The sequence below is a fragment of the Camelus dromedarius genome, chromosome 16 (assembly GCF_036321535.1).
Source record: "Camelus dromedarius isolate mCamDro1 chromosome 16, mCamDro1.pat, whole genome shotgun sequence".
Classification (NCBI taxonomy): Eukaryota; Metazoa; Chordata; class Mammalia; order Artiodactyla; family Camelidae; genus Camelus; species Camelus dromedarius.
The window spans coordinates 29,120,949-29,142,353 of record NC_087451.1 but is presented as its reverse complement, the minus strand read 5'-3'; the positions used below and the strand labels follow the sequence as shown (position 1 = coordinate 29,142,353).

Genomic DNA, 21,405 nt, shown 5'->3' with positions numbered 1-21,405 from the left:
TTCTGCTACTTCCAGACGCAGCCTGCCCGCCCCGCCCAGGCACACGTGGGAAGTGGCAGGAATGGCCTCCACAGCCACATGACCTGAAGCAATTTGGGGTTCCTTTTCCTCATCCGTAAAATGAGGGCTGGGACAGGCTTCCCTTTGTAAGAAGTGTTTGAAACAGTGTGAGCTGCAGACAGCCTCTGGGGCGTCCTGGGTCAGGATCTCTGGGGTGGGGTCCGGGGTCAATATTTGCACTGTGTCCCCAGGGGATTCTTAGGCAAACTGAAAGCTTGAGAACTTCTGCAAGGGCCCTAACTGTGCTTATTTTTACTTGAGTTCTGATACATAAACACTGTGTGTCACGTGTATATAATATTTATCCCTTGCATATACAGAAACAGCATCACATAACACCGCTAGCCTGTAAGTTACACGTCGGTCTCGCAAATGCGAGGGGACCTGGTTGGGGAACAAATAAATCATTACCTTACATATTCAAGATTGTGCAGTGAATTATATATTCTGAGTTTATCCCATGCAGATCGCTGAGGGTGTGTCTGGTGTGGATGGTGTTACTGCTTTTAGCCAACTCTGCTTACGGTAAGGAGACAGTATTTGTAGAACTACGAGCAGTCCTAAAACTGCTCTGTAAGACAAGCTAATGGTACTTAGTTCTAACTGCCAAAGCTGACAGATCGAGAGTACTGGCATCATCTCAACTCCTGACTTTTCCATTGACTTGAGAATAATGCCATCAAGTCACTCATTTCTTGCCTCAGTATCTTCGCTTTCGGATCCACAAGAGCACCACGGAAATATTTATCCTTTCTCAGTGGTATTTCAGACATTAACTAGTTAATATTCGTCACTGGCATTGTCACTTGCACAGAAAGAAAAGTGGCATTAAATGGAGTATTTGTTTGCCTGTGTGCCTGAATTTTTAGTATCTTTTTTTGTACATATTTTAGACATTCTCGTCTACAGTAAAGTATAAATGGAATGTAGGTAAACTATTCGTGTTCTAGGGTTAAGTAACTGCATTACTTTCGTTGAAAATATGTTTAGAGTACTTAACCACAATCTACGTGTGGCTTTTTAAATTTATTTAAAATAAAATAAAATAAAAATTAATTCCTCAGCAGCACATTTCAAGTGTTTACCAGGCTGGTGGCTAACGTAGTGATGGAGACATAAGGCATCTCCATCCTTTCTGAAAATGCTATCGGACAGCCATGCTGGAATAACTCCGTTCTATATTCAGTTATGCCTGAGGAACCATTTGTTGAATGAATAAGAAAATAATTAGTTCTAACCTGTCTCAGTAATTCTTCAACACAACAGTCAAAACGGAAGATGGAATCTGCTTTAGCCCAAACCCGTGTTTTGACACAACTGGATTAGCTGGAATCATTCCTCACTTCTGCCAACTTCCAGTTTTGTTTTTAAGGAACACTTCACAAATGTTGGATAATACCTCACCTATTTATCTGATAATTTAATTCTAGTCAATTCTGCCATATTTGTTTCTCCCAATAAATTATCTAAACATTATTTTACCCAAACTGGGTGTTCATAGTTGGATAGTCGAGGTGCACATTAAACCTTCCAGGAAATCGATTTTCCCCCCAATGGGTTAGGAACAAATTCTAGACAAATTCATTTCTCAGGGGAAAAAAGAATTCTCTTTTATAAGCTCTCCTTCCTTAAGAAAAAAAAAATAGTAAGCAAGTATCCTGGGATACCATATATCACCAAGAGGAAACTGGAAACTTCCAAGATGAATTCTGCAAGGAAATGTGAGTTGAAACTGATCTAGCTATTTGTAGGATTACGATAAATACACCTTTGGCCTCAGCCCCACAATTTACTGCTGGCTGCACAAGATGGGTACACAAAAAGAGCTGGAGAGAAATTGTACGCGACTCTCTCTACCCCAGGAGTGCAGGTTTCATCCTAAAGCAGGGGTTCTGGGCTGCAGCCCCTCCCAAGTGAGCAATCAAATCCCCTCCAGAGGAATCTTCCTCCTTCACAGACAGTATCTGAGTCTGGAAAGGTTACCCAAGTTCTTTCCAGGATATCAAATGAATGTAACCTATTTAACCAAATAAACTGAAGAATATGCCAGAAATTGAAAGATGGGCTCCTGCAGTTCCAAATTTTCTACAGTAGGCCTTTCCCGTTAACACAACAACAAAAATACATTTCTCCTGCAGAATCCTTTATAAATATGGTTTTAATGATCAAAATTACTTTGAGACAGTCTCCTGCAACAAGAAACGACTTTTTGATTTGCTCAACAAAGTACGTTGCAACTGCGTCCAAGAGAGACGCAAAACCAGAAAATGAATTTTGAGTTAAATTGTACGGATGCAAAAAAAGTTAAAGTTAACATACACCTCTTTTATTACTCGTTTGACTTGCTCTGATTCAAGATCTAAATGATTTAAAGGGAGAGTTGCTCTTGCAGTACGGATCTGAACAGTATAAAATAAAAGGGTGGCTGCCGACCATGACCCCAGAGGAGCCCAGGCCACCCCCACCTCTAAACGCGGTCCCGTCTTCTCTCTGCCGCATGCAACTGATCCAAAGGACACGGAATGCCAAATCCTGGCAGGCCCATTAATGACTTAGTCCTGGGTTAGAACCATCTCAAATCTCGATCCCACTCCCCCACATTCATGTCCATAAAATCGTGAAACAAGTTAAGAAAAGGTGTAGTTGCTTTTCCGCCAACGTGCGTCCTAAAACTTGGGGGCTGGGTGCCACTTCACAGCTTAAAGAACGCGGAGCCGTTCGTTTTCAACTGATGAATTTTCCTCTCTCGCCTTTGGGGGAAAAAGTTGGGCTGCTCAGTTTTTGCCGTTCCCCCCCTCCCCCCAGTACTTTGTCTCCTATTCTTCGCACCACCACCACCACCACCCCCGCCCCGGCCCGTTATACTCCCGCGCAAAATAGTACGACTGCCGGAGAACAAGTTCAAAAAGGTGGAGGGCGGGTGAGGTCGGCGCGCCCCAAGCAGCGCCCCTCGGAGACAGGGGCAGGAAGCCGCCGCGTCGCTGCGTCCCAACTCCCCCCACTTCGGGCCAGAACAATGGCTTTTTGCCCGGAAAACGAAGTTCGGAGGCCAGGCGCGCCCCGGAGATCAACCGGGACTCGGTGGCGATCCCCAGCTCCTCAACGCGAGGCTCTCCGCTCCTTTCTGCGAGGGACCCGACCGTGCTCGGTGGACCCCCGCGCTCGGCGCGTTCCCGGAGCCCAGTCTAGCCCCACACGGCGCGCAAGACCCCCGCCCGGGGCGCGAAGCCGTGCCCTCAGTGAACAATACGCGCCCCGCCCCCAGCCCCGCCCCCGCGCGCTCATTGGACCATGCCGGACCGGGGCGGCCCGCGGGGGCGGGCGGCGGGCCCGGGCGCGCAGCGCTCCGGGCGCTGAAGAGGTGCGCGTGCGCGGGGCGGGCCTGCGCGGGGCGGGGGCGGTGCTTTGTGTGCTGCCGGCGGGGCGCGCGCGGCGGCGGCGGCGGCGGCTGTGGCGGTTCGGGGAGCGGTTCGCGGAGCGGCGGGAGCCGCGGTCGGGTCGGGGCGCGCGGCAGCATGGAGGAGCTGAGCAGCGTGGGCGAGCAGGTCTTCGCCGCGGAGTGCATCCTGAGCAAACGGCTCCGCAAGGTGCGTGCGGCCCGGCCCGCTCCCGCCCGCGCCCTCCCGCCCCGGCTCACGCGCCTCTTCTCTCCCTGCAGGGCAAGCTGGAGTACCTGGTCAAGTGGCGCGGCTGGTCCTCCAAGTGAGTCCCCAACAATGCGGCGCCCGCCTTTCCGCTCGCTCCACCTCAGCCCGGAGTGGGGCCGGCGTGGGGTCCATCGTCTGCGCCGTCTGGGGGCGTCCGCGGGCTGGGCGGGAAGTTTGCGGGGACTCTGCGGGCTCCTGGGGCTTGGCGGGGAGGGGGCGCCCAGCCTGCGCGGGGTGCTCTTTGTTTACAAGCCCGCGGGGCGCGGGGCTGGGCGGCTTCCCTGGAACCCCCTTGGGCGGGCCCAGCCCCGCTCCCGGCACCCGGGCTGCCTCTCCCCACGCCCTGCCGGCTCCCCTCCTGCGCCGAGCGCTCCTCCCGCGCCCATTTGTTGCATGCGCCCCCGCCCGCCTCAGCCCTCCCCGCAGGACGCGAGCCCCCCTCCTCTTGTTCGTATTTTCCCCGCTGTAACCTGAGCTTTCTATTGATGGATGTAGGGCTTTTTTTTTTTTTTTAATGGGAGGGAGGGGACTTGGCATCCCGGAAGGGGCTCTGTTTACAGTCGTTAGCGCAGACCCAGTTCCCCTTTCTTTCCAGACCCCACATTTCTTTCTCCGGGCGCCCCGGCCCGTGTTCGCCTGGGCGCCAGCAACATGATTCTCAATATTTGGGCTGCGTTCCTGTGCCCCTCGGCCTCCCCGTCTCAGCATCCTGGACAAGCCTTCCCTTCCCTCCCTGGCTCCAGGCCAGGGTTTGGGGGCTTCCCTGTCTGCAACTTTCTATTCTGCTCGGATTTGTTTTCCTCCCTGGGAGACAGTGGAGTTCTCCTGAGACCGCGTGTTAATTGAAGGTTGAGGTGGTGGTTTCCCTTTGAATTTGAGGACAAGGTACTGGCTTCAAGAGCCGGGGTCTCCAGGAGCTTGTACTGGGTGTTGGCGGGACCTTTAGGGATTCTCCCCAGCACCCCAGGGCTGCTTAATGAAGTGGCTGGTCACTGGAGGGTACTTTAGGACACCCTGTTCTTTGCTTTTCCAGACACAACAGCTGGGAACCAGAGGAAAATATCCTGGACCCGAGGCTGCTCCTGGCATTCCAGAAGAAGTGAGAAAATTAACAGATCTGTGGGAGGGGGAGACCTTTGGGGGGACCCTGGCCTGTCACACAGTGGTACAGGGCTGTGCTGGCCCTCCAGGGGTCCTGGACTTGGGCTATGGTTTGAGATTCCAGATGAGTCGTCCCCCAACCTTCCCTCGACTGGCCAGCACTGTGTCCAGACCTTGGGAGTCACTGAGTAAATGCTGCTTTTGGCCTTTGTGACAGCCAGGCTTGCAAAAATGGACTTTCTTGGTTCCTTGGTGAGAAGTTCTGGCTTCTCTTCTTGGTCTTTTCTGTCGACCAATGCACAGACAGCACTAATAAAAACCAGGATGGCAGGTTTGCCCTAAAAATGCAGACCTGGCCTCCCAGCCTTCCTCGTGGGTGCCATTGAGTAAAAGAAGGCTCAGAGAGGGAGCTGGGGCACATGGTAGAACGTTACGCCGATTGTGGTGTGTCTGTACCAAGAACAACACATTTCTTTTTCTCTGGACTGCAGAACAGCTGGTACCGAGTGAGCACCATGGGGGCCCCCTTGCAGTCTCAGGGGCTGAATTTACTTCTGTAATTCTAGATGTCATTTCTATTTATAGGTAGAAGACTTGGGTTAAGAGAGGCCTCCTTGAGATACTCGGGGGAAAGGGTGGTGAGGAGCAGGTGATGGCATGAGGGTCCAGGGAGTGCTGCTCCGGAGCACACTGGTGGGGGCAGGGGTGGGGATTGCCGCGTTGGCAGAGGCAGATAAATTAGGTGCTCAAAAGCTTTCCCAGATGGGGTCAGTCCAGCCAGCTGTTCTCTGGTAGCTCAAGCTGTGTCCACTTTTTTTTTTTTCACTGTAGCAGGACATTTTGGGTCTTCTCAGAGTAGCCCTGACAGTGGAGAGGAAAATAGAGATAGATCTGGGGAGGGCGGCAAGAGGGGTGAGAAATGCAGCGCGCATATGCTTGCCTCAGTACCTTTGAAAAAGCTTTTCGGAAGCCTCCTTGCTATTTAATTCATAACTTGGGTCCTGTAAGTCCTGGGTGGGAGCTGGTACCTTTTTCTCTAAGACAGTGTCCTGCCTGTTGAGAGAGCGTGTGTTCTTAACTTCACTTTTGGTTACAACACAGCAGACGAGAACTAGGGTTAGCAGATATCCGAGAGACTGATGCAGGAGTTAAAGAGAACTGTGGGGTGGTTGGTTTCAATCACAGGAGAGAGACGACTGGGAAAGGGGATGTTCTGCACTCCGGTCCACCCCAGAGATCCCCCTGGAAGCCAGGAGCTGGTGGTTATTTGCTTGGTGTGGGGATATGGCTTTTGAGTGTAAGGGGTGGTCCAGGCTCAGAGCACACGGTTACAGGTTAATGTGTCAGCAGAGACCTGCAAGTGCTCCTGTCCTCATGGGGAGGACAAGTTGGGGCTACTCTTGAGTATAAGCTCTGTCTGGTTGTTCTAATTGGATTCTTAACAAGATCACCTTACAGGCCCCACTGAGATAATGTTTGCCCATTTTAATTACCAGGAAACTACTCCAGGTAGAGCCTTTTCCTAGGGCAGGGGGTGGCGGGGAACCTGGAATACAGACTTTCAGGGCTGATGGGTGGAGGCAGCCCTCTTGGCTCCCGAGCCCAGGCCACGTTGGAGTCAGGCGCCACCAGTATTTCCATTAGAGCAGAGAGGGCTCAGAAAAAGGAAACTAGGAGAGAAATCTGAGCCGGGACACTGGCTCTGGGTAGACCACGCGCAGAACAGGACTGAAGCCCTTGGTTCTCCTGGTGCTCCGACAACTGCTGAGATTTTGTGTGGGCAGTGGAGAGCCGGAGGCTGGGGGCAGTGGTCCTCACCTCCCTGTTGCTGGACTTTCTTGTTTGGAGTGAGGGGGTGGACCATGAGACCACAAAGACTCCTTCTAGTTGTGGCGTTGTAGCATTTGCACAAAACAGTCTCCCTGCAGAAAGTGGCCAGGACTAGTGCAGGGCTGTCTTAAGAGAAGTTGGAGAAAACTGGGAGCTGTTCCTTTCCCAGCTTTGCATGATTTTCTTTGACTTGTCTTTACCCAGATGTAAATGAGGTAGATGGTAATAAAAATAACACTGACCCATAATGCAGAGAGCTGGATCTGGACCTCTGCCCTGGATGTGTTCACTAATAGGATGTGTGTTTGCCGTGACACTGGTGATGAACTACCTGGGGGGGGGCTCCAGTGCAGCGGGAGGGAAGGTCTGTGACTCTGACTGGTGCTTGTCTTCAGGGAACATGAGAAGGAGGTGCAGAACCGGAAGAGAGGCAAGCGGCCCAGGGGCAGGCCGAGGAAGCACACGGTGATGTCCTCCTGTAGCCGGCACTCCAAGCTCAAGGTGGGTGGCTGCTGGTCCCGATTTGGCTGCTGACCTCCCAGCGCTGGCTCTGGGCCGAGTGGAAGGCTGTGATGGGAGGCTTGTGGGCTTTGGGGAAGGAAGCCAGCTGGCACCTCTGCACAAGTCTTTCCCTTGCTCAGAAGACCCTGGCCTCTGCCTCCCTCTGGGCTGCGGCCCTGAGTCTCTGCCAGCAGGGGGCATCAGCTCCGCCTCCTGCCCTGTCCCTGCAATGGTGAAGCCCCTCCTGAGCTGGTTTCCTGGTCCTTTGATGTCCACTCTGCGTTCCTTTCTCCTAGCTAGCAGTGTCAGTCTGCACTGCTGCCTGCTGCTGTCCCACCCCCAGTGGCTTACAGGGAACCTAAAACAGGAAGCATGCACACAGTAGGAGCTCGTAGGTATGCCAAGTAGACACGACTGACAGGGCAGCCCACAGGCGCGTGCACGCCCGGGCTCCTTGGCACGGCCCCTCCCTCCTCCAGTCGCTCGGAGGCAGGGTGTGGAAGGGGTCCCAACCTTGGTCTCTGATGAGTCTTTGATTTCTCTCTCAAGGGTGCTGCCCTTCCAGGGGGCTGGGGAAACCCTGCCAGGAGTCTTATTGGCTAGGGTACACTAACCTCATTTTGCCTTCAAAATCTTCCTTTTGAGTGGGACTGCAGGAGTGAACAGAGAAGCGGCAGCGAGGCAGGGGGGCCCCAGACTCCCCAGGTCTGATTTCGTCGTCCCCAGCTTGAGGCAGGCCAGCTTTGTAACCGGGAGCGGGTTTTGGCTCTGTCTCCCTAAAGTGCACCTTTTCCATGGGGACCTGAGAAACAGGAGGATGTGCTCACTTAGCATTGGGGGTGACGTGCAGAGGACGGGGAGGGCAGGGTTTTGTTTTCCTGTGCACTGGAAGGTTCCGAAGGGGTCAGCTTTGGAAGTGGGGAGGTTGAAGCAAGATACCCACGTGCTTTCGGCTGAGCTCTCACACGCACTGCTCACTCCACCCTGCCCTTCTGAGACACGAGAATTGTGCTGCTCTGAGTTTCCCTTTGCCAGGTGTCTGCCGAGGGCAGGGAGCTCTCCGTGTGCCCCCGGAAAGCCTGATGTCCGGGGTCGGCACGTGTGCGTTTCCCTCTGCTGCTCACTTTGCAGACCATCTGTTTTCCTTTGTTCTTTTCCACTTTTAACTGTATTTCGTGGAAACTTATAAGGTCCTTTCTGGAACAAGGCAGTGAGATTGCTCCCTCCTGACTGCTTTTCTGGTCTGGAAACCACAGGAGGTGCTGGCTCCAAAGTGTCCAGCGCCCCTGGGGACCAGGCTGTAGAAGTGACACCTTCTTCCCCTTTGTCATTGCAGGAACCTGATGCCCCCTCCAAATCGAAATCCAGCAGCTCCTCCTCTTCCTCCACGTCTTCCTCTTCTTCCTCAGACGAAGAGGATGACAGCGACTTAGATGCCAAGAGGGGCCCCCGAGGCCGCGAGACTCACCCAGTGCCTCAGAAGAAGGCCCAGATCCTGGTAGCCAAGCCCGAACTGAAGGACCCCATCCGGAAGAAGCGGGGCCGCAAGCCTCTGCCCCCAGAGCAGAAGGCGGCCCGGAGACCCATGAGCCTGGCCAAGGTGCTGAAGACAGCCCGGAAGGACCTGGGGGCGCCGGCCGGCAAGCTGCCCCCTCCGCTCAGCGCCCCTGTGGCCGGCCTGGCCGCCCTGAAGGCCCACGCCAAAGAGGCTTGTGGTGGCCCCAGCACCATGGCCACCCCGGAGAACCTGGCCAGCCTGATGAAGGGCATGGCCGGCAGCCCCAGCCGGGGTGGCATCAGCTGGCAGAGCTCCATCGTGCATTACATGAACCGGATGAGCCAGAGCCAGAGCCAGTCCCAGGCCGCCGGCAGACTAGCTCTCAGGGCCCCGGCCACTAGCAAGTGCAGCCTAGGGCTGGACCTCAAGGTGAGGACGCAGAAGGGGGAGCTGGGGGTGAGCCCCCCTGGAAGCAAAATCCCAAAGGCCCCCAGCAGTGGGGCGGTGGAGCAGAAAGTGGGGAGCTCAGGAGGGCCCCCACATGCTCACAGCGGCAGCAAGGTCCCCACGGGGTGCCTTGGCCCCCAGCCTGCACCCACCCAGGAGCTGAGCCTCCAGGTCTTGGACTTACAGAGCGTCAAGAACGGGACGCCAGGGGTGGGCATGGCTGCCCGCCATGCCACAGCCACCAAGGGTGTCCCTGCCACCAACCCAGCCACTGGGAAGGGCACTGGGGGTGGCCCCACTGCGGGGAGCGGGGCCAGCCTGCTCACCGACACCAGCAAGGGTGAGAAGCTAGCCTCCAGGGTGGCAGCCATGCCCACCCTTGCAGGCAAGAGGGACTGTGTCAAGGGCAACACAGCCTCCGGGCAAGAGGGCCACGCGCCCTTGGGAGAAGCGCGCAAGGCAGCTGCGCTGTCCGAGGTGAGCACCGGCGAGGAGGACAGCAGCTCCGACTCGGACCCCGACTCGGCCTCGCTGCCCAGCGCCGGGCAGAACCTGTCGGTGTCCATCCAGACCAGCCAGGACTGGAAGCCCCCCCGCAGCCTCATCGAGCATGTCTTCGTCACTGACGTCACTGCCAACCTCATCACGGTCACGGTGAAGGAGTCCCCCACCAGCGTGGGCTTCTTCAACCTGAGACATTACTGACGCCGCCTGGCTGCGTGGGTCTCAGCTGCCACTCTCTGGCCTCTGGCTTTGCTTTGATATGTGGCCCACTCCCCTTACCCTCTCCAGGGGCCAGTGGCCTCCCTCAAGGGCAGGCCTGGATGGGAACTCCCCCTGTGACTTTGGCCAGGGAGGTACCGTGGTGCCTTGCCGCCTTGCCGCCTGGCCTTGCCCTCATTCCTACCTCTGGGCCTTCTCTTTGCTCCCCACTAGCCTCAGGAAGTCTCGGCGGCCACCTGTGGCTCAGCGAAATGTTACTCAAGTGTGTCAGCTCACCACCCCCATCTCCCAGGGGCTCAGGTGTTAGAGCAGGGGGCTTCTCCTGGTGCAGCTTGGCTGTTCCCTGCCCAGTGGTGGGAGGAGACGGTGTATGGGGCTTTGCAGGGAGGTGTCAGGTCTGGGGAGCTGCTCAGGGTGTGGAAGATGGGGAGAGGGGAGCAGGGAAGTGGCTTTGCTTGTCTGAGCGGTGCCTGAGCTGGCATGGGCGAGGGCACCGTTCACCTCCCTGTCCCTGCCCCAATCCCAGACAGATAAGGGCTGAGGCTTTAATGGAGGAGGGAGGGGTGGAGCTGGTCCCAGAGCTGTTTCACATGAAGAGACTCCAAGGTTGGGGGAACATGAGACAGGTGTCAGTCCACTGCCCTCCATTCTGCCAGCCTGTGCAAGGACTGCCTTAGTCCTAATTGTGGCCCCACGTGCTGCCCCAGGCCGCCCGGGCAGTGGGCAGCTGTTGGAAGTAGGTCTCCTCTCCCACCATCCTCTGGCTTCCAGCTGCAGGGTGAGTACTGATCACAGCCCCACCCACGTCTGCCCAGCTGATGTCACCTCCTTCCCCTGACAATCCCCCCCATCTCTAGGGGGTTCAGTGTTATCCTCCCCTGCTGAGAAGCTGTATCCCTGTACCATTTGGGAAATGGGACAAAATCTGAGCAGCCCACCTGGCAGAGGACCCCCCAGGAAAGGCCAGAGCTGCCAGCCCAACTGCCTTCCTCCAGGTGACCGAGTCGGAGCTGCCTTGTTTGGTTCCTGACCAAGGTCAGAATGACCAGACATCTTGGGGCTGAGAGATGGGTGCATCAGTGAGTGGGGTCACTGGTCTTTGTGATGCCAAAAAGGAAGTTGGAAGTGGGGGGGGGGGCTTTGTTTCTGCTTCGATTATCTGCTGGCATCAGCCAGCATATGTGGGGTCTCTTGTCCACATCGCCTTGAGTGCAGAGGAGAACCCAATGTATGGGGTAGACCTGCCAGACCTCCAGTTCCCCTGCTCCCTCACCCTCCACACCAAATAGGAAGAGATGGCTTTTGTTTAGCCAGATCAGTTTCAACAGTGTGCCTTTGGGGATGAACCCATGTCCACAACCTTGTTGAGGGGCGTCTAAATGCATCTCCCGAGTCTTGCACTAGGTAGCTGTGCTGGCTGCCGCAGGAACGGCACCCAAGATCTGGGGGCCCTGGACAGCCAGGCTGAAGCTGGAAAGTTGGCAATGAAGCGGGAAATTGTCCCCTGCACTGCCCCAGCAGGGGATGGAGAGATGCCAGCTCACTGCACAGTCTGGAAGGAAGGGGTGGCAGCACACGGCCCTTGGCACCAGCTTCCCCTCCTGTCCCCACATGCCCCTGGGTGTGACTGAAGGGGCTCTTCTGGGCCGCCTTCCCCTCCAAGGAGCTCCTCATCTCCGTGTTTTGCTGCCTTAGGGGCTGCAGAGCCAGGCCAACAGTAGCTCTCCCATCCAAGCCGTCAGGGCGACCCTGCTCTGGGCTGGCCTGACAGCCCCAGCAGCCAGGTCTCCAAACCCCACTAGGTGCCTTTCTGTTTACCAGCTACTTCAATCCCAAAGTTTGAATCTGCAAACACCTTACTCCCAGCCACTTTGCCTTCCTGCTGTGTTGTGTGTTTCTCTTGGTGCTTGTGACTCCGAGTGGTTCGTGTTTAAAAGGGTGAGTGTGTGTGCGCACTTGTATGCAGGCGTGACAGCCTTCACTGAAGAACTGGACAGATGCTCAGAGTTGGTTGTCATGTTTACCAATAAATGAAGTAGTACTTTTTAATTTGCTGCTATGTGTCGGCGGGGGAGCTAGGCATTGGTCACACATCTGACTCGAGATTCGTTTCTTTATCCTGCAGGCTTTCCTGTGTGTACTGAACGGGCGTGTTAATCCTATCTTGTCTTTCTCTTTGCTTTTGTAATGCATAGGAAGAGGTGGCCAGTCTATCCTCTTTAGAAGATTTGGCATATTTTTATATATATTTTTTGGTACCAAAAAGAGTGTTCCTTGTTCTTGTTACACTCAAAATTCTGACATGACTAAGAGGGCGCTGGGCCTAAAGGTTTTGTCAGGGGAGAACTTTGGGGAGGACCAGAGCTCTGGACTGTTGCCAGTCACTGGCTTGATTTGTGTTTTTTAATTTAAAAAAAAGCCAAATCATTCATATATGCCGCTTCTAATTGCTTTAAACTATGGCTGGCTGGCTGCTTTTTTTAAAGAGAGAGAACAAAAGTGGATATGTTATTGCCCTGGGATACTTAAGATCTTTGTTGAAACAGGACAGCAGCCCAGCCCCCATATTCAATCAGGACCAACCAGTTAAAAGAAATGCTTCCCCCAGGAAGCCCACAATGGTTGGGGGAAGGGGGTGGGAGGAGGGGAGAGGTAGTGCCTAGGTGAACAGATTTTTGCTCAAGTGCATCTAAAGGTTCTGTGAATTTTCTAGTATTTTTGTAAAACTAACACTAGCAATAGGTTGCAGGTTTTTTTAGACTGATGTTAATTTATTTTACAGTGGTGTCAGAGAATTTCCGTCTCAACTTTTTGTTAACTCTTGGTATATCAATAAATTCTTTTCTTAACTTTGGGCCTGGTATATGTCATGAGTGATGCCTGGAAACAAAACAGTCTCTTCACTTTCCCATTCTTGAGGCAAAATACTTATCTGGACTGGACTGAATCTTGGGGTGAAAAAATTACAGGCTTTGGGAAAGGCTTAGCCACTTAACTGGGTGCAAAAAAAAAATTTTTTTTTTCTAAGCAAAGGGGTGGGATTGATTTTAAGAGTCCCCACACCAGTGTTTCCCAGAGAGGGTGATTTGTCACCAAAGGGGACATTTGTCGATGTCTGGAGACAATTTTGGTTTGTCACAACTCGGGGGCAGGGGAGAGTGGTGTTGCTAGTGGCATCTAGTGAGTGGGGGCAGGGATGCTGCAATACATCATAAACGCGCTTTGAGACATCTGCCAGAAACTGATCCCTTCAGATTAAAACAAACCAAAATTCACACACACACCCAATGTCCAATGATACAACTGCTGGAAAGCTACTGAACCCCTTGAGTCCACCACATGTGGTAACACTTTAAAAGGACACGGCCATAAAATTCCAGTGGAGGTGCCACGAAGCGCAAGAAGCTTTGAGTCAGCGATACTACTACGACTCTAACCCATGGCTCATAATAGAGCGACAATTTGCTTACTAGATACCTTCCCTGGTCCTTTAAGGTTTGCATTACCCTCAGCACGAATTTATTCATAGATTTCAGCCTACAGGGAGAATGAAGCTCCCTCTGAAGTGAGGAGAAGCTGGGCCTGGAGGTTGGCTGCCGCTGGTTAAAGGGCCAGTTGGGGCGCAGGCCTGAATGTTTTAGTTCAGGAGATTCCCAACAATTAGAAATGCCTCCTCTGGCTCTGCCAGGCTCCAGGAAAGGCCTGCGAATTTGCAATCAGACTCCTTGCCGGGACGGCTGCTGGTGTGTTTTCTTTTGTTGTGCCTTCAGAGGCTGGAGCTGTTTTGTTCTGGAGAAGGTGGTCAGGAACCCCAGCCTTCCCGTCCTCCCACTTCTGAGAGCTGAAGAAGGGCTGGGGATGGCCAGGAAGGAGCAGACTGGAGACGCAGGAGCCCGCTCCGTCCCCGGTGGCCAGCCCGCTTCTACAGAGCACCCGCCAGATGGGTGCTGGGGGCCCTGACCCACACTGGGCTTTGTTAGTTTCTGCGCTACTGATCTGATCGCCTAATCCACCGCCTTCCCTGAAGAATGAGCTGGGCTGCCAAAGGGCCCGAACCGGCCCGAGGGACCGGCCCGCGGCCTCCCCGGGGCGGGCTCAGCCCCGCGCCGTCCCATCCAGCCCGAGGGATCCTGGCGCGGTGGTTGCCGCCAGGCTGCGAGGATGTGAATCTGGCCGGCTGGACACCTCCTTCCTCCCTTCCACCTTGCGGCTGGAGGGCCTGGCCGCAGGGAGGGTGCAGAGGGGCGCCCACAATGGCCCACTCTAGCGTACTTTCGGCTGGGGGAGATGAGGAGTTCCATGCTCCTTCAGGACACTGAAAGGCACCGCCGCCTGGGAGGGGTTGGGCTTCAAGGAGAAAGGCTGAGACCATCGCCTCTAGAGGGCGCGCGCGACCCGCGAAGTTCAGGCCACTGGCGCTTTGGACGCGCCGGGAACATTCCCCACCGGGAATGTTCCGAGCTGCCCTGAGGAACCGAATTGCACGACCTACACCCCGAGAGCGCTCTGAGATGCCCCCAGCACCCCCTATTTCCGAAGTCAAGAAGGAAGCCCCGGCCCCAGGCCACAGCCTCTTACCTCGTGTCCAGGCCCGCCAAGCACTGAGCTGCTCCCATCTCGAATTCCAGCCGGGTTCCAGGCCCCTTCTGGTCCTGGGGGACTTTGGGGTGAGAAGAGGAAACCAGAAAATGAGTCCCCAGAGTTCTAGGACAGGCTTGTTCGCCGTCGGGCCTCTTGTTCACAGCAGGGGCCTCCCCTAGGATCCCTGCGCTGTAAGCATCAAAGGGACAAAAAAAAAAAAAAAATCGATCCGATTCGACTCTCTCCGAAGAGCCATAAAGACTCCAGTTCAGCCAGTGTGTGCTGAGCCAGGCTCCGCGCTGGTGGCAGCCTCCCCAACCCGCCCTGCCTTCAAGACGCGGAGAAACAGCCCCGGCCAGAGGCACGCAGGCCAAAGCCTCCATACCTGGTCGCTTTCCCAGAGAATCCACCCGGGGAACTGAAACCCTCAGAAGAAACACCTGGTCAGAACTGAGGCTGGTCGTGGTCCGCCAACCGGGGAAAGGGGGCAAAGCTGGCGGCCTCCCATCTTCCTCTCTCCATAAGCGAGAGTCCACTCCCTGACCAGACACTCAGGAAACCCTTGAGGCAGGGAGTCCCGCCGCTCCACCGCAGTCACAGTTTGGAGGCTGGCACCTGGCCTCTTCGCAGGGGTACCCCACTCCGCTCCCCACCATCTGACTGCCCACCTGCCTGGCCCCTCACTTCCGAAGGGTGACCCACTGTGTCCCAAGCCCAGGCACCAGGCTGCTCCTTCCCTCCCGGGACCTCACACAGGTCACAGACTCAGGGAAGGAGGCTGGGAGAGCTCCAACAAATGCGGGGTCACTGACTCAGTGGCCAAGGGCAGGAGATGCACGGGCCAGTGTTTGCCGATGCCCCTCTCTTCCGGCTGTGCCAGTGCGCCTAGATCCGCGCTCTTCTGCGGGGCAACGTCTGCTGGGCACATAGGGGTGGAACTGAGCTCAGGGCGGTGGCCTCTTTGGGGTCCCCAGGGTGGCTCTCTGGTGCTGGCTTCACGACCCCGCCCCACTGCTGCAAAGCCTGCGGCCAGGAAAATCTGAGAAGCCCCCACCCGACCCTGCGCTCTGCTCTCCCCGGAATGTGCCTAGCCCAGCACTGGAGGTGCTGCCCCCAAGAAGACCGGGGACAGAGAGGCCGTGGGCGGGGGGGGGGGGCGCGGGGCTTCGGCGCGGCGGCTTCGGGTTCACTAATCACATCAGCGAGCTCTGCGCCGGCGGAGCAGCCAGTTGCCTAGCAATACCCGCGAACTCAATTCTTCAATCAATAGGCGCGAGGCGCTGCATTTCGGGGAGCGCTGGCGAGGCTAGGTGGGTCTGGGGGGCGGGTCCCATAACAGCACTAGGGAGCAGGCAGGGAACTCCTGGGGAGCGCGGCAGGGAGGCTCCGGGAGTCCAGGACCGGGACATCAGGCCTGGAGGTGGGGTGCGCTGGCGGGGAGTCGGGCCAGAAGAAAGGGGAACCCAGAGGTCGCACCCAACCTCGCGGAGTCCCCGAGTTCTGCCCAGACTCCAGAGAAGTGCAGTCGGTAGGTGAGGAAAACCACAACCTTCCCTTGGGAGGTTAGGGAGGGTCACACTCTGCTCCCTCCCAAGACTACTCCCTTACCCCTGCCGGGTTTGAGTACCCCTAGTTGGGGAAGGGCCTACTGGGATTGTAATCGTCCCAGGACCAGCGGATCAGAGAAGCGGATGGGATGGGTAATGAGCAAGCCACCTCTCCTCCCAGGGCACCTCTTCCCTCTTCTCCAGGGGCGGGGGGAGGGGGAAATAAAACCCAAGACACGTCTCTATTTACAAAGTATATATTTAACACATAAAAAGCAGTATTGGATACAGACATTCACAACCGCAGAAGATAGGTACCGAAGCTTCACTCTTGAGCTGAGGCGGAGATCGATTCGAGATTTGTACAAATCTTAGAATTAAATAAACCCAACACACGCACATTCCGCGCGGTTGCAGACTCCCAGCCACGAGTCCCCAGCCCTGCCCACCCACCCCCAGGTCAACGTCGCAAGAGCGAGCGAAGGAGACACGCACACGGCCACGGACAGACGGCAGGACAGAGGGGCGGTGGGGCAGAACCAGGCTGACCCGGGAAGGTCGGAGGAAAGGGTCATAGTCAGCCCTGAGGTAGGGAGAGGGGGCGAAGGGAGGGAGGGAAGGCGGCAGCCAGGTAAAGACACGTGTCCCGGAGTTACTGTAACAGACATGTTCCTTCAATGAAGTTTCATCTGAAAATAGCGTCGATATTTAAATAGATACACTCGGGCAACGGCGCTTCTTTATACAAAGTCTAAAATACCAGTTTTACAAACGTGAGCAGATAAAAATCCATCCCCATTCCAGGGGCTTCTCTTCATAGGCGCAATTTGATTTTTATTTTTAAACCTTGTAGTACACCGTCTTCCTCTCTTTTAGCGCCTCATTTCAAAGGCAAGAAAGTCTGGAGGAGAGAGAGGCTGAGAAGCGGGAGGTGGGAATAGGGGGAGTACGGAGAACCAGGCTGGGGCTCCCGCCCTGTACCCCTCCCCCCCGCCCCCGCACTGAGAAGCTCCCCCCAAGCCCCGGCTCTCCGCCTGTCACCCCAAGTCTGTGCTTCCTCCCTGCGCTCAGGGCCCCCACGCCCCTCCCTCAATAAGCAATGGGAAGTTAGATCTTCGCTGGCCCTTTAAGGTTGGGGGAGGACAGGAGGATCAGTCCTCTAAGGGACGGGGTTTGAGGGGGGACAGATTTGTGCTTATGAGTCAAAAGAGGGGCTCGTGTTCAGCGTCCTTGGAGCGCAGCGTGATCACGAGTCTGCCGGGGCGGGGGTGTCCAGGGACCCGCCGCCGCGCAAGGCCTCCCCAGCCGCGCCGGCCGTCTCTTCTCCAACTCCCGCTCCTCCCTCCCCCTCTGGCGGAGTTTGAATGTCGAGTTCAAATAGAGAACACTCCGCGAATCGAAAAGGCCTATAAATTATAGCTTTTGCTTTTAAGAAGGGAGAAAAAAAAAAGAAAAAAGAAAAAGTTCTGATGCGCACTCTTGGATAGAAACCTCGCCTTGCCCCTCCTTCCCCTAACCCCGCTAAAGCCGCCGGGATGCGAGTCCTGCCCTGCTCCGAGCCCCGAGCCCAGACCCTCCACTGCACTCCTAGCCAGGCAATGGCCAGGGCCTGGGTGCGAAGCCCCCACTCCCAGCCGGGCCTCCCTCCGGGTCCCCCAGGGTGGGCCTGTCTGGCCATGCGTCCGCTGGAGAGCTGACGCCCGCCCTCCCCGAGAGAGGGAGGCAGGCTAGTCCAACTCTTCCTGGGAGGTGGGGGCCACCGTCTCTTCTGGAGAAGCTAGAGGACGCGAAAAGGAAAAGTCTACCCCAAACACTTTTCTTGTAAAACAACAACTGTCTCGAACTCTGGGCACTGACATGCAACCCTCCCAATTTATCCTGGCATTTCGGGAATGTAAACAGATCCGCTGGATTTCTTTTCTTTCTGTGGAGTAAGGAATCGAGGGAACTGGGAGACTTTGTCCACATGACATACACACGATCAGATCTGCGTGCACAACACACACATCTCCCGTAAAGTGCATTTCCCGGTGTGGTCCTGGGGTAAATCTACTGCTCCCCACCCACCCGCAACTTTTTACCTTCAACCTCACACACAAAAAAGTTATTCAAGTTAATACTTTGTTTTCCCCCAACAGATTTCTTAATCTAAAAAAAAAAAAAAAGAAAAGAAAAGAAAAACAGACTGACTGACCCCACCTCCTTTCTTTCTGATTGGGGAGCCAACCTTTTGTTGGCCTGGCCAACCAATAGGAAGAGAGAAAAAATCCGGGTCCTGCCTTGGTTTCAGGGGTCTGCCCGGGGCTGGAGGAAAAGGAAGGAGGGGTGAGGTGGGCAGCTGAGTCCCTCCAGGCACCCTCCCAGGCCCAGTACCCAGGTCCCCATCCTCCCTAGTGCCCTGGGTGGCTGTCCAGCCCCTCCTGCCCCAACTTAGCCTGTCTCCCCCAACTAAACCACACTGAGTCTCTCTCTCCTTGTTTAAATAAAACAACTTCAAGAGTTGAAATATATATATTTAGATTTTTTTCTTAAATAACATATTTACATCTAATAGAAAATATAACTCTAGAGATAATCTTTCCAACCAAAACTGAGGGGGAGGAATGAAAGGAGCGGGGGTGTGTGAAGTCAGGGACGGGACAGGACCAGCCAGAAGGCCGCCTCCCTCCCAGAAATAAAAAGCATTATACCAAGTTTGCACTCTCACTCTCTCTCTCCTGCTCTCTTGTCCTGGGATCACCCACCCAGCAATTCATCTTTTCTCTTTAAAAAAGCCTTGGTCCGTGTTACTTTCCTTAATGGTGACGGTCAAAAAGTTTGAGGTCACGTCGGTGACCACCACCTTCTCCAGGTTGGTCAGAGAGGGGCTCCAGGATTCTTCCTCTGGGTCCCCCAGGATTCTGGCCACTGGGATCCTGGCGATGAGGGAGGGCCTTCCCCCTTGAGCCCCCATGTCCCGATACAAACCCCCCACAGAGCTGGGGGTGCCTGAGCCATGCCGGACCCGGGGGCCACCAGGGTCCAGGGTGCCCTGGCCTTTGGCCTCCAGGAAGGCGGCCCTGTGCTTTATGACCCTGGCCGGAAAGGTGTCCACAGCCAGTTTGCCCGTGGCCTCGGCTGGGCTGGGGCTGGCCACACCACACTGGGCCAGGTCTGAGTCCTGCCTTCGAGCCAGCTGGATCACACTGTGGCCAGCTGGGAACTTTCCTGCCCCGGAAGCAGCGTCGTCCAGCTTCCTGCCCTTGAGGTAATCTCCGAGGCCATCACTGGGTTCTCCCAAGGGCCTCTGTGAGGGGTCCAGGAGCTCCTTCCGGGGCTTGGGACCTCGCTTCTTGGAGCTGTCACCCGGCGAGCTGGGTTTGTCCTCTGCGCGGCCTGAGCCCCGCTCGCGCTCCCGCTCTCGTTCCCTCTCCCTCTCGCGCTCCCGATCCCGCTCACGGTCCCGAGGGGGCTCCACTCGGCAGGTGCTGCTGGTGCTGCTGCTGCTCCCTGGCGGGGACAGACCCATGTTCCGCAGGCCCTCACGGGCCCGGGAAGTAGAGGCCAGTTCCTGGGGCGAGCGGCCAGGGTAGGGGATCCGGATGCCTCGAGCCGAGTCACTTCGGAACTCATAAGTTTTGGCCTTGGCCTTGGCCTGGGCCTGGAAGAAGAGAAGGCATTGTCAAGAGCAAAGCAGGGCCCTGTTCACCCCTCCCCCCAAAGCCCCTCTTCCAGCCCCAGCCTTCCTGCTTTACTCTCTGATAGCTTAGAATTTCTGTAAAGGTGGGGATAAACCTTAGGGGTAGCAGTCTGGAGGAAAGCGCAGAGCGTTTGTCTGGAAGCAGGCATTTGCACCAGGCACAATTCTTGTATTCGATTATATGTCTATTTGAGATGGCTGGGGTGGGGGTTGGGTCCAATAAAGGAATTTTAGTGTGGCTAAGCTCCTCCCCCCAGGACAGCCCTTGGCAGTGCTACTGACCAGGTGACAGCCTGTCTGGAGACTCCCTCCTAGATTACGAATAGAACACCCCACTGGGTCACAAGCCCTCAGGGACCCACTTCCCACAAACTGACACAACAGCACTGCTGCCCACCATTGGACACTGCCATCCTACCTTGAGCAAGAAAGTTTTGGGTTTGGGTCCTCGCTTTTTGGGGCCATAGAGCTCCATCTCTCGTTCCCTGCAGAAAGGGAGGAGAGAGAAGGGTGTGTGAGTAAAGAAACCAAGTGGAACTCTAGTTCAGGCTGGGCAGGAGCCTCCCTTCGTGTTCCTAAGTGAGAAACTGAAGCTTAGAAGGGCCTGTACCTTTCCTCAAAGGCTGCGAGCAGGCGAGCATCCAGGATGTTTTCTTCGGGTTCCCATGTGCTGTACCTAAAGGTAATCAAGAAGTGGGCGTCAGTCCCGGGAGCAGGGAAAGAGCAGTGGGTGTGTGTGTATGTCTGTAACTTTTCTTGTTGCATTGTATTGTATTTCAATGTAAAGGGAAAAAAGAGGAAGAAAGAAAGCTCCCAAATAACAACCTGGGGTTGAGAACTGCTTAGAACCTACTTACTTCTGCGACCAGCCCTTCCATTTCACGAGGTATTCCATGCGTCCCTGCGGATGCAAAAAGGAAAATGTGTGTGTGCACGGGGAGAAATGCATGACGAGGACACGAGAAATACATGCAAAAAATGCATGCACCGAATGAATGCGCGAAATCCCACCGCGAAAGGCACGCGCCCGCTGCATCACCCCCTGCACGAAACGCTGCACAAAGTGCATGCACCGGCATTCATTACCCCCCACCCCGCCCCCCACCCATGTAATCTGTGCATCGCTGCAAGTCTAAGGAAAGCGCTTGGGCTCAGAGCCGCCGCCACGGCCGCGGCCGCTTCTGGGACCTGGGGGAAGGGAAGCTGGGCTGCAGCAGGGGGAGGGAACCCGGGCCGGGAGGGGAGAGCTCGGCCCAAGGCCCGGGGGCACCTACTTTCCGTATGCGCCGCTTCAGGAGGGCTTCGGCCGCGAACACCCGCTCCCCCACCGCTGAAAGCTCCATGTTGACTCGCCGCTTCCCCCCTTGGCCGCTTCCAGGAGCAGAAAAGCAGCAGCCAGCGCACGACAGACCATAATACTCTCCCGCTGACGTCAGTTCTCCTCCCCCCCTCCCGCGCGCTCGCTCCCTCCCCGCCCCCTCCCGCACTCAGCTCCCTCCTCCCCGCCCGCCCCGAGCTTCCTCCCGCCCCACGTGTTGCTAACGACGTTGCTAAAGCCGAGCGGCCAGGGCCTGCTCTCCCGTGCGCTGATTGGGCAAGCTCCGGGCCACGCCCCTCTCGCTTTCTCCCCCGCGTTGCTACGTGACCCGCGTTCCAATCGCCAGGGGGCGGAGTCCAAGGCGACTCCAGAGACTGAAAGCGGGGGGGGGGGCGCCGCCGGAAGTGACGTAGCGCTGGAGGGCGGGCTCCGCTGCTGTCAGTCTGTGGGGCTGGCAGGGGGGCCTTCCACCC

General features: G+C 55.9%; 2 protein-coding genes across 2 annotated transcripts; one reads left to right on the top strand and one right to left on the bottom strand.

The window, feature by feature from the left end:
* The first annotated feature begins 3,517 nt into the window (after window positions 1-3,517).
* CBX2 (chromobox 2) lies at window positions 3,518-12,626 on the top strand. The gene is made up of 5 exons (XM_031469238.2): window positions 3,518-3,647; window positions 3,719-3,762; window positions 4,741-4,806; window positions 7,034-7,139; window positions 8,476-12,626. Exons 1-5 carry the CDS (start codon window positions 3,576-3,578, stop codon window positions 9,787-9,789), a joined length of 1,602 nt encoding a protein of 533 aa, XP_031325098.1. The 5' UTR covers window positions 3,518-3,575; the 3' UTR covers window positions 9,790-12,626.
* A 5,805-nt stretch (window positions 12,627-18,431) lies between these two features.
* On the bottom strand, window positions 18,432-21,039 carry CBX8 (chromobox 8). The gene is made up of 5 exons (XM_011000077.3): window positions 20,889-21,039; window positions 20,472-20,515; window positions 20,225-20,290; window positions 20,033-20,099; window positions 18,432-19,575 (listed from the first exon to the last, which is right to left on the bottom strand). Exons 1-5 carry the CDS (start codon window positions 20,955-20,957, stop codon window positions 18,688-18,690), a joined length of 1,134 nt encoding a protein of 377 aa, XP_010998379.3. The 5' UTR covers window positions 20,958-21,039; the 3' UTR covers window positions 18,432-18,687.
* Between the last annotated feature and the right edge of the window lie 366 nt (window positions 21,040-21,405).